Source organism: Vicugna pacos, chromosome 27 (genome assembly GCF_048564905.1).
Source record: "Vicugna pacos chromosome 27, VicPac4, whole genome shotgun sequence".
Taxonomy (NCBI): domain Eukaryota; kingdom Metazoa; phylum Chordata; class Mammalia; order Artiodactyla; family Camelidae; genus Vicugna; species Vicugna pacos.
Window position 1 is genome coordinate 28607669 of NC_133013.1, and position 11834 is coordinate 28619502.

An 11834-nucleotide genomic window follows, 5' to 3' on the forward strand; every position below is an offset into this window, starting at 1 on the left:
ACCCCCGCCCTCGTGACGTGTGTACCCCACACAGAGGCTGATGGCTTGTGCACGGTTGATTACCTGATAGCAGCACGTCGCTGCAGAGAACGCTCGTGCTCCCAGGGCCTCTCCCAGCGGTGCTGAGTCTGGGGGCTGGGGAGGCGTCCCTGGCGAGGCTCCGATGCAGCTAAGACCGACAGGGCACACACGACACCTCAGCTGGCCTGTGTCCACTCACACTTATCTACGTCGACGTATGCGTGAGATGTTCACACCGAACTTCCTTCTTGCCTCCAGAATAACTCGGTGTCGCCCTCGGAGAGCCTGCGGGCCAGTGAGAAGCACCGGGGTTCTGCGGACTACAGCATGGAAGCCAAGAAGCGGAAAGCGGAGGAGAAGGACAGCTTGAGCCGATACGTACGTCTGGGGTGCGGCGGGCCCCGCTGGGGTTTGGTAGTCCGGGCGGCGGGAGACCCTACCGGGCCTGGAGCAGGGCGGGGCAGGAGAGGCAGCCCCGCCCACAAGGCTGGTGTCCGGGCGGGGAAGGCCCACGGACCAGGGCACTGTGAGCATGTGGGCCGCAGCCAGAGCGGGCGGACAGAGGGTTATCCCAGCCCGCACAGGGTCACAGCTCCCTGGTTGGGCCAGCAACTCCATGCTGCCATCATGGCCCTTTCAGACCCTCCAGGCTGCTCTGGGGACGTCCCTGGGGCCCCCACACTCTGACCCTAGAGGTGGTCGTGGTTTCTGCTCTGGGCTGGGCTGAGAGCTGGAGCAGGGGGCAGGGGGCGAGGTGGTATGGGGCCCGGTGCTCCTGTGCCCAGCCCTCCCTGTTCAGCCACATGGCTGCTCTGGGGCTCTGGACACATCCAGCCGAGGCATCAGCTGCATTTCTGGTAGACGAGGCTGATCGCCCCTCCCGCCCAGCACAGAGGCGATGAGATGAGACTCGCGGGTATCAGCCAGCTGGAGAGAGGGGTCTGGCTCCAGAGGGACAAGTCAAAGGGGGCTTAGACATGTTACAGTGGGGCAGGTGTCAGTGAGGCAGCCAGTGGGCTTGGGAGCAGAGCGACCGGGCATTGGGAGCTGGGCTGAAAACAGCAAGGATGGGAGGTGACTTTGGTGGGGCTGAGTGGGAGAGCGTGAGCTTTAGGGTCTGACCGGGTTCAGATCCTGGCTGGTGGAAGAGGGGTGACGAGGGCCCGGTCTGGGGTGGCCGTGACCTCTTCCTGGCGTCTCCCCCTGTGCAGGACAGTGACGGGGACAAGAGTGACGATCTGGTGGTGGATGTGTCAAATGAGGTGAGGTCAGGCCCCGGTCACGGGCGGCTCTCTGGGTGGCGCACGGGGGGTTATTTCTGTGCTGGGTGAGCTGGCTTTTGCACCGTTACTGGAAGCCTAGCTGGCGGCGAAGCCTCGGGTTGGGGCGTCAGCCTGGAGGACAGAGCCGGGCTTGGCTGCGTGGCGGCCGGGCATCTGACACTGGGGGGTTCCTAGGACGGGTCTCCAGAGGGAGATCCCGGGGAGGGCCAGCTCCCACTGCCTACCATCCTCCAGGCCGGCTCCCTTCCCACCACCCCTGGGGCTGGTGCAAGCCTCAGTGGGGAAGAGGGGCTGGAAGGGATCTCCACGCGGCCAGGAGGCCCGGCTGCCCAGGTCAGAGTCCTGGGCTTGTAACTGGGTCTTAGGCAGGTCACCTCCACCCACCCGTCCACCCAGGTCTCTGTCTCCCCATCCGTGGGACAGAGGGGCCAGGCTGAGCCATTAAGGGCTGGTCCCCCAACCTGAGTTCAAGCTCCCTTTCCCGTCCCCCGTGGCCATGCCCTTCCCACTCCCAGAGAAGGCTCCAGGCCAGTCGCTGCTCTGAGCTCATCTCTGCATCGCTCGTGCTTTTAGGACCCAGCGACGCCCCGGGTCAGCCCAGCACATTCCCCTCCTGAAAATGGGCTGGACAAGGCCCGTGGCCTGAAGAAGGACGCCCCCACCAGCCCTGCCTCGGTGGCCTCCTCCAGCAGCACACCCTCCTCCAAGACCAAAGACCTTGGTCATGTATGTGGGGCCCGCCCCTGGTGCCGCACAGGCTGGGGGAGAGGGCTGGGCGCAGGTGGGCGGCAGGGAAGAGGGTCTGGAGCTGGAGTGGAGCCAGGTGGAAGGTGGAGGCGCGGGGGAGGAAGCACCTGGACTGGGGCTTGGCCTGGGTTCAGATCTCGACTTTGCTGCTTGCAGGCCAGGCCCCCTGCTAGCTAGTTAATGTTTCTAAGCCTTGGTTTCTGCGTCCGCAAAATGGAAACAGTCGCCACGGTTCCTGCTGAACAAAGTTGGGCGAGAATTGAGGGGCAGAAGATTCAAAGCTGGGGCGGGCACCGGCTCCACGTGACCACCCTCGGCGTGTGCCCAGCACTTGGGAGAAAGGAGTCTTCATGGCTTCCCTTGGTCTCTGCACCCCCCTTTTCAGAACGACAAGTCCTCCACCCCTGGGCTCAAGTCCAACACCCCGACCCCAAGGAATGACGCCCCGACCCCAGGCACCAGCACGACCCCGGGGCTCCGGTCCATGCCGGGCAAGCCTCCGGGCATGGACCCAATAGGTATGACGGGAAGCTCGGCGGGCTGGGCTGCCCGGCTGGGGGTGCTGCCCCGGGCAGGGCTGGAGCCCCACAGATGGGCCGGAGTGCCAGGGAGGGTGTCAGAGTTGGGGCTCTCCCAGGGCCTCTCTCAGGGGTACGTGGTGGTCGGGTCTGAAGGGGAGGTGGACTCCAGGTGCTTCGACACCGACGGCAGGGCTTCCGGGGCCACCGCTGGGCTCGGTGTGTGCGGAGAGCTTCAGACAGGTCAGGACGCCCACGTGTGTCCTGCCTCCGTCGTCAATCCTGGGAGGCGCTGAGCAGCCCCCTCTTCTGGGGCTCAAAGTCGTGCTCTGTTAGAGCACACGGCACGTCTCTCAGCTCCGACCTTCCTGGGCTGTGGAGACGGGAACCCCCTGGAGGGGGTGCGGCTGGGCCAGGAGGCAGCCTGGCCGCCTGGGCTCTGTCCTGGCGGGAGGCGCCTCCGGCTGACGCCCGCTCCTCGCAGCCTCGGCCCTGCGCACGCCCATCTCCATCACCAGCTCCTACGCCGCGCCCTTCGCCATGATGAGCCACCACGAGATGAACGGCTCCCTCACCAGCCCCAGCGCCTACGCCAGCCTCCACAACATCCCGCCCCAGATGAGCGCGGCCGCCGCCGCCGCCGCCGCCGCCTATGGCCGGTCGCCAATGGTGAGCTTTGGAGCTGTACGTAGACCTTTTGGCTCCTTTTGGCGGGGGTGGGGGGGCACGGTGCTGGGCAAGGATCAGGGGAGGGGGCTAGGGAGGCCCTTACTGCTCAGCAGAGGGGGCCCTCGGTGTCTGACACCCAGGCAGCTGCCTTTGGGGTAGAGTGTGTGTCAGGAACAGGAAGGGAACACACCCCTGGGGGCCAGCAGACCGCGCCCTGGCTGCCTCCCCAGCCGCCCTTCCCCCTGGGAGTGGGGCTGGCACCCGTCCTCCTGGCTCTATGGGGCGGGCGTCCCGAGGTGGGTCGGGTGACCTCCGCCAGGCGGGGCTGGGCAGACGGGCCGCTTGTTGCACGAGATTTGCCTGCTGCTCCTGAGAGCCGCTCGGTGGCACTGGGACGGCAGAGGGGAGGGTCCTTCCTCAGGAGCTGGCTTCTCTTGCCCTCCTGAACCCGGAGTGGCCACCCTCTCACATGACAGGCCCACAGGGATACCAGGGGAGGCAGTGAAGTGTGTGGGGGGCGAACAAGTGGGGGTGGGATGGAAGAGACCGGGTCAAGGCAGGGGGCCTGGACTGCGACCCTGTCCCTGCTCTCGTCCCGGGCCGTGTTCTCTCTGAAACAAGGGGCTCGGCTCTGCTGGGCTGTCTCCTGGTTCCGAGAGGCCACGCTGCGCGGGTGGGACAGAAAATGGGAGGGGGCTGGGCGGGGGAGTGTGTGGTGCGGGAACGCCTGGCGGCCCCCTCGCTCAGGGCCGACCTTGTCTTGCCGTGCAGGTTGGCTTTGACCCTCACCCCCCCATGCGGGCCGCAGGCCTGCCCTCAAGCCTCGCCTCCATTCCTGGCGGAAAACCGTAAGCTTGGGCTTTGCTTACTGTGCGCTGCGGGGGGAGGGCAGGGGGCAGCCCCTGCCCTGGTGGACCTTCCCGGGGGAAAGGTGTCTGCCCCGCTAGGGGCACCCGTGGGCCAGGCTGCAGCCCCAGCAAAGGCTGTCTGGCTATGCCCCTGGTCAGCCCCAGGCTTCCTCTGAAAGAACAGGACGGGGCTGAGGGTGAGGGTGTGGGTGTGGGTGTGGTCCTGGGCTCAGAGAGAGAAGGAACACTTCAGATGCCGTGGAGCTGCCCTGGCCCTGGGGGCTCCTGTGGGTTCTACCCCCAGCTGGCCTCCACCGTGACCTGCAACAGCAGGCAGACCATGCTCACTCACCACTGGCTCCGATGTGTACTCTGATTCGTTTTGGGGGTCAAACAGATTTTCCTCCCTAACACCACCAGCTTCTGGGGGAGGGGCGGCACGTAAGCTGGGTCCTTTTCCGGGTCAGTGTTAGAGGTTCTGTGGACGGTGGGAAAGGCTGCTCAAGGCAGCGCGGGGCTCGAGGCCTGGTTTGGAGCAAGGCTGTGTGAGCAGGAGCAGAAGTCAAGGCTGGACTGTCAAACAGCCCCCCCCTGGTGGAGCCAGGCCAAGGAGGTGGGGGTCCCCGGGCTCCCTGAGGTCTCGGGAGGGGACACCTGGAGGCAGGGAGGGCGGGCAGGCGTGGCGCCGGCTGCGCTGGGCAGCACCTGTGGGAGCTGTCAGAGGGCTGGGGGCGGCTGCAGTGATGGTTCCCCCTTCCAGAGCGTACTCTTTCCACGTGAGCGCCGACGGGCAGATGCAGCCCGTGCCCTTCCCCCACGACGCCCTGGCAGGCCCCGGCATCCCGAGGCACGCCCGGCAGATCAACACGCTCAGCCACGGGGAGGTGGTGTGTGCCGTGACCATCAGCAACCCCACGCGGCACGTCTACACGGGCGGCAAGGGCTGTGTGAAGATATGGGACATCAGCCAGCCGGGCAGCAAGAGCCCCATCTCCCAGCTGGACTGCCTGGTGAGGGTCCTGGGGCTGCGGGCATCTCCTCGAGCTGGTGTAGGCGACCCGGGCAGCTTGGACCCGGGGAGAGCCCCATCGACCCGGCCTGGTTCAGCCTTATATTGGTTGGGCGATTTGGGGCAAGCTGGCAACCTCTCTGAGCCCGTTTTATTGTCTGTAAATGGAGATGATACTGATCTCCAGGGCTTTGTGAGGAAGTGAGTGGCAGTTTGAAAGGTGGTGACAGAGGACCAGGGACGGCCTGGCAGCTGCTGTGATGAGGGCAGGAAGTGAGCAGAAGTGGCCAGGGTGCTCTGTCCTGCTGGTGTGACTCCCCTAGTCCCAGGAGGGGAGGCGGGCGGTGCTGACCACCCCCTTCTCCCTCCAGAACAGGGACAACTACATCCGCTCCTGCAAGCTGCTCCCCGACGGGCGCACGCTCATCGTGGGCGGTGAGGCCAGCACGCTCACCATCTGGGACCTGGCCTCGCCCACGCCCCGCATCAAGGCCGAGCTGACATCCTCAGCTCCCGCCTGCTACGCTCTGGCCATCAGCCCCGACGCCAAAGTCTGCTTCTCCTGCTGCAGCGACGGAAACATTGCCGTGTGGGACCTGCACAACCAGACCCTCGTCAGGTGAGGCCACTCGGGGGGGCGGGGGCGGGGGGCTCGTCCTTGGGAACGCGGCGCTGGCCCGTCCGAGGTGCCATGGAGCGAGGACTCTTGGGTGGAAAGACAGCTTGTGCTAGGGGCTCGGCTGGGCCGGGGATGGAGGGCTCCTCGGTCTAGGAGCTTGCGCCGGCCCTGGGCAGAGGTGGAGCTGGAGCAGGCCTGGGAGGGTGGCGTTCAGATGAGTGGAGACGCAGGCGGCGGAGACAGGAAGCGAGGCGCTGAGACCAGAACGGAGGGGCGGCGTCTCCTGGTGGGTGAGGGTGGGGCCTCGGGAGCAGAGCAGGTTTGACTCCTGCCTCCATATGACCCTGTGCAAGTCCCCTTAGCCCCCGGGGCCTTGGTTTCCCCCACATGAAATGGGCAGAGTGGAGCCTTGGAGTTGGACCCCAGCGCGGAGGCTGCAGGGCCTGGCCCCGTTAGTCACAGAACCATGCGGCTTATTCATGGCCTCGGCCTCAGGTGCATGCGGGGTGAGGAGGGATGAGAATGCAAACTGAGAAGACACGGAGCGTCAGGCTAAGTCCTCCTGTTACGCACCCTGCCCTCACCCCCGGAACTGCCCCGTCCGGGACCCTTGAGTGGAGCGGGAGAGGGCCCTGGTCAGGCTGTGCTGTGAGCTCACTAGAGGACCCTGGGCCTCAGCTTCCCCTTCCGCTTGGGCGGACCTGGCCCGTTCCCTGGGACGGCCAGCAGCTTGGCAGTTGGTGTTCCCCGTGGCTCAGCCCCATCCCTGCCTGGCCTTCCCAGGCAGTTCCAGGGCCACACGGACGGCGCCAGCTGCATAGACATCTCCCACGATGGCACCAAGCTGTGGACCGGGGGCCTGGACAACACCGTGCGCTCCTGGGACTTGCGGGAGGGCCGGCAGCTGCAGCAGCATGACTTCACCTCCCAGGTGCGTGCCCAAGACACGCGTCCCCTCCCCTCCGCTCCCCCGGAGCAGTGTGGGGCCTTCCCTCCCCCGATCCCAGTGGCTGGGTCGGAACGGAACGGGATGAAGGGCCCCCCACAGGTGGTCATTGCAAATGGACCTAAAGCCAACCTGGGAAGGCTTCCTGGAGGAACTGGCAATGAAGTACAATCAACAAGGCCTGGGAGCTGGACACACTTCACCCAGCGGCTCAGATCTGATCCCAGCTCCTCTAGCACTGAGCCCTTTGCCTCGGGTTTGTCACTCACGGGATGGGAATAGTCCTAGCGGCCCTGTCGGCCGGTGTGGGCACCTGAAGTGGCCCTTCCAGAAGCCTTAGGCGTGAGCCTGGCTCGTGGAGAGCGTTCTGAAAACGCTAGGTACTGCTGCTTCTTGTTGTTGTTTTATTACTCGTTTTAACCTTCTGTATTTAATATGTTAGTGTTTTATATACATTTTGCTTAAAGAAAGGCAGAAGTCACTGAGGCAGAGAGTAACTCTGAAAGTAAGTTATCTGTGCCACCTCCAAGTTTGAGTCCTGGCTCTGCCACTTACTTCTAGAGCCAGCCAGCTCTGAGCCCCGGATTCCCCACCTGCACAGCGGTGGGGGGGAGGCGTGGGACTCGGAGCCCTCGGGGCCTTTGGGGAGAGCCCTCTCGGGATCAGACGGTGCTGGTCTCCCCCCACCCCCACAGATCTTCTCGCTGGGCTACTGCCCCACCGGGGAGTGGCTGGCCGTGGGCATGGAGAGCAGCAACGTGGAGGTGCTGCACCACACCAAGCCCGACAAGTACCAGCTGCACCTGCACGAGAGCTGCGTGCTGTCCCTCAAGTTTGCCTACTGCGGTGAGTGGGCCGGGACGCCACTGTGAGCAGAGCAGGGCCCCACGCCCAGAGGGGGGCGGAGCCCTGAGGCGTGCTCCGCCCGGGACCGGGCCCCTTGCCGTCCTGACCGGTGTCCCCCGCCCAGCGGTGTCCCCCGCCCGGTGTCCCCCACCACATCCTCGGATGCAGACACTGCCACTGGGCACCAAGCACTCATGCCCCCAGGCCAGAGCCCGTCCTCGCTGGCCTGAGGCAGAGGATCAGGACTCAGCGCTGCTCGCAGCGCCTCCCCCGGGTGCCTCAGACCACAGGCTCTGGCACCCGTAGCCCCAGGCAGGCATGTCTGCCCTCCGCTGACTAGCTGTGCAGCTTTGGACACATCCCGTCCTCGCCAAATTGCGACAGGTCTTTCTGAGGACCAGGAATAGCAGGCGCCCCACGAGGCTTTGAGGGCCCCTGGGAGCTGTCGCAGGCAGAGCCCTGGCAGGCGCCTGTGCTGGGGGGCCACCTGCGGACTGCCGCCTTGGCCCGGCCTCCAGCCGCTCGTCTGGACAGAGCTCTGCCAGTTCCTGTACTGCCCGTGCCTTCCACTGGGAGACTCAGGATGGGTCAGCCGATCCTAGTGGCTTTAGAAAGAACCTTCTGGGGAAGTGTAATCCCTGTGCTTAACTGCAAATCCTACCTTTCTCCGCCCCAGCCCGCCCAGCCCGCCCCGTCACTGCAGAGGAAGGCATCCTCTGGGTGTCCACGTGTCTGTTGCGTGTCCCGCTTACAAAATGCCTCTCACAAATGTAGAGTCGGCCGGCACTGGCTAGCGGCTCACACCGTGTTTCCATGGCAGCCGGCCGTGTGGGCGGGGCTCGCTTTAGAGGGCAGCAGGCCGCCTGACGGCGTTTCCTTTGCTCCCCCGCCCGCAGGCAAGTGGTTTGTGAGCACCGGGAAAGACAACCTCCTCAACGCCTGGAGGACGCCGTACGGAGCCAGCATCTTCCAGGTACCGCCCCTCGTGGGGCCCGGAGTCCAGGCCTGTCCGCAGTGACGGGGGAGCGAGGGCAGGCTAAGCAGGGCCCCCCCGGCCCCACCCCCGGCTCCTGCCTGCTGGGGGCTCCGGGCGGTTCTCAGGCAGGGCTTGGACTTGGGCCCGCTGGCAGGACACACACGGCTGACCTGACCCCTCGGGGCGAGAGCCTGTCAGCAGGGCTTGCGCAGGCTTTCTAGAGCAGGGATGGGGGGAACCTGCTCTTGGCTCTGGCCTGCACGCTGAGCACACACAGGTGTGCTGGGCACTTGAGCAAAGGGGGCAGCTTTTTTTCTGAGCAGTGTTATCTGATGTTCAAGTAAGTTCGTATTTCATCTCAACACTTCATTGTAAGGAGAGAGGTGGGGTAGGAGAATACGGGTCCAGAAGGAGATTTTTTGTGAGTTTTAAGGTCTGGGATCTGACACTGTTCTCTCACTTGCTTCCCACCCCCCACACACACACACAGACTCCCAAGTGCGCGCACACGCGCGCACATACACACACACACTCGCAGAGCCAGCAAGCCGCTTTCTGGATCCAGGCCCTAAGTCTGGTGTCCAGTGTTTCGCACAGGAACTTTCAGAGTCTCAGGTTACAATGGATGCTTCAAACACAGGTGCGAATCCTTGTCTCGGCCCAGCAGGCTGAGAAGCTGGCCTGACACGGCTCCCGGGTCAGAACTGCTTCTCCCTGTTTGTAAACTCGGGAGCAGAGCTCACGCTGGAGCCTTCTGGCTCAATCCTCAGAGCTGACTTTAGAGATCACGGTGGGCCCTGTTAGCTTTTCCTCGTGGAAGAGCAGGTGGAAGGGGCATCTCAAGGAGGAAGGTGGTGTTTGAAGGCCTCGCAGGGTGTGCTCCAGGGTGGGCAGAGGGCACTTGGATTCGGGAAGCATCGGAAGGGTGTTGAGTGTCCAGAAAGTGAATTTCTGTCTTTTCCCTTGCCACCCCCTTCTGCGTCTGCTCCTCGTCTTCCTCTTCCAGTCTAAGGAATCTTCGTCTGTCTTGAGTTGTGACATTTCGGCGGATGACAAATACATTGTAACTGGCTCTGGTGACAAGAAGGCCACAGTTTATGAGGTCATCTACTGAGCGAGGACTTCACAGGGCTGTCAGACCCTGGGAGACAGACTCAGCCATGCCGGGGGCCAGCCAGGGGCCCCGCGGATGCAGAGGACGGGCAGCCAGCGGCCCCGCGCTGCACTCCGTGGCCTGAGGGCACACGCCCGTCGCGGTCTGGACTTCTGGGCATGGACTGATCTGTCTCACGAACTCCGACGGATTTCTCTTCTCCTCCCTCTAATAGTCCTGGCAGATGCTACGAATAGATTTATTTGGAGGCTCGTGGCTCCAGCTCCCCAGACACCCTCGTGGATCTGTCCTCCCTTCCCCTTTAGTCTGCTTTGTCCCCCTGCCCTGGCTCGGGGCCGCTGGAGTGTGGACCACACGTTGTGCCGGGGTGGGGGGATGGGCTTCATGTTCCCGACTGTGCAGCGCACAAGATTGTGAAAAGTGTAAATAACAGACTCCTATCTCGGACTGGTCAGGGCGGGAGGGAGCCCCTCCCACCGAAACACTAGCCGTGTATTTCGCCTGCTGTATTTGTAATCCACTCGTGGTGGTGGCTTTTTTTTTTTTTTTTTTTTCGAAACAGAAGTTCCCATCTGGGAGGGGAGGCGGGGGTGGGATGGGGAGAAGACTCCTGGGGTGGAGGAGGGGCAGCAGCTGGCAGCCACGGGGACCGTGAGCTTCGCCCCGGAGGCGCGCATCTCCTCGTGGACCTGGGACTCCTCTGAGGCGCGCCAGACCTTGCTCCAGACAGACCGATGGACAGGCAGAACTTGAGGTGGGTGCCCGCCTGGGCTGACGTCAGCAGAGGGGCAGGTTTTTCTGTGGCCTCCTGAGCGCCACCTGCCTCTTGGCCTCTCTGGGGCCCCGCTCAGGTGTCTGACCCTCCCTCCCCGCCCCCTCACCTCGGGCTCGCTTTGGTGCACACTTGGTTCTCCTGATTAGAAGTGGAGGTTCAAAGGAACTCCATCTCCGGCCCTTCCTAATCTTTGGACACCACCTAAAGGACAAAGGTTGGAGGAGAGCATAGCAGCTCAGCTCAGGGAGCTACCGGAGAAGCAACAGCAACTGATGTGGGGATTTTTTGGGTTTTTTAATAAAGAGAATTAGAAATGATACCCTTTTATGAAAATGCCTTCGCCCCTGCCCCTTCCTCTCCCCTAGAGGGAAAACCACGTATTAACCCACAGGGTCCTGAGTCAGAGCATCGTGCCCCCTCCCGCCGGGGGAAAGGGGCCCGCGGGGGGCGGGGACACCATGCGCCCTTCTCGCAGCTTCCTGTCTCTCTCAGGAGCCCAAGCAGGTTACAGGTAGAAGATTGTCTGCTGCAGGTGCCACTTTTTTGGTACCAAAATGTTCTGAGGAATTAGAATTTGGCTAGGGTTCCCCCCTCCTTTTCCTTTTGGTCTTATTTTTCTTACTTTGAGGAAAAGCTGGAGGCCGCTGGGTCCTGGTGCGGCTCTCCGCGGATGTAGCGTATGGAAGATACTTTTTATACTGCATTTTTATGGATTATTGTCTAATGTGTGGCTCCGTCTGGTTGAAGGCAGGAGGGGCTCTGGTGAACCCCCCATTCAGTGCTCTTGCTCCCGGGCGCAGAGATGGGCACAGCGCCCTGCACCTTTCTGAGGTTGGGGAGGGTGTGCAGACTCTGTCTGTCTGTCTGTCTCTCTGGGTCTCAGATGTTCATGTTCCAACTCTTGTTATGACTCTTGCCACGAGGCAGGGCGAGGGTAGGAGAAAGTTGATTCCTGAAAAAAAAAGAAAATGAAAAGTCATTGTAATGAGCTGTTTTTATATTTTTAAAAGTTACTATTTAAAGGTTGGTCTGATTGTTGCGTCTTAATTGCCTACCCCTCCAGTAGTTTGTCCACCCCACGTCCTGGGCCCTGCGTGATTTCCTTTGTCATCCATAGACGTCATTTCAGAGCACCCCGGCATTGTCCCCATCCCCGAAAAAGTGGTCAGGGAGTCCTTTCACGAGCCCAGGCCTGGCAGTTGTCGCTGCAAAACTTCGGGGGAAAAATGAAATGTGATGAACTTCTGGTGAAATTGCCAAGTGTCGGACCCTGAAAAGCTCCTCCACCTTTTTCAAGCTTAAATTCAGGCGGTGTTGGGGGAGGGGTGCGCACTCGCAAGCTGATGAAGGTGCGCTTCTGGAGGAGGAGGGATTTACAGAAAGGGCGGCAAGATCGGGGAGCAGGGCTGGCCTCGGGTGGTTCCCAGCCTCTCAGGTTTCACGCACCCGTGAGCGATCTCTCT

General features: G+C 62.8%; 1 protein-coding gene across 3 annotated transcripts in view; it reads left to right on the forward strand.

Moving 5' to 3' along the window:
• Positions 1 to 10105, forward strand: part of TLE3 (TLE family member 3, transcriptional corepressor) — a 43970-nt gene extending 33865 nt beyond the window's left edge. For 2 of the 3 annotated variants that reach the window (XM_072951141.1, XM_072951143.1), the window contains exons 9-20: positions 280 to 399; positions 1233 to 1283; positions 1878 to 2030; positions 2437 to 2569; positions 3054 to 3253; positions 4010 to 4086; positions 4847 to 5096; positions 5467 to 5714; positions 6498 to 6645; positions 7356 to 7506; positions 8403 to 8479; positions 9489 to 10105. In XM_072951141.1, coding sequence (XP_072807242.1) covers positions 280 to 399; positions 1233 to 1283; positions 1878 to 2030; positions 2437 to 2569; positions 3054 to 3253; positions 4010 to 4086; positions 4847 to 5096; positions 5467 to 5714; positions 6498 to 6645; positions 7356 to 7506; positions 8403 to 8479; positions 9489 to 9596 — 1716 coding nt within the window. In that variant the 3' untranslated portion in view covers positions 9597 to 10105. The remainder of the gene's footprint in view (positions 1 to 279; positions 400 to 1232; positions 1284 to 1877; positions 2031 to 2436; positions 2570 to 3053; positions 3254 to 4009; positions 4087 to 4846; positions 5097 to 5466; positions 5715 to 6497; positions 6646 to 7355; positions 7507 to 8402; positions 8480 to 9488) is intronic. The other variant, XM_072951142.1, reaches the window with a different exon arrangement.
• Positions 10106 to 11834: the final 1729 nt, after the last annotated feature.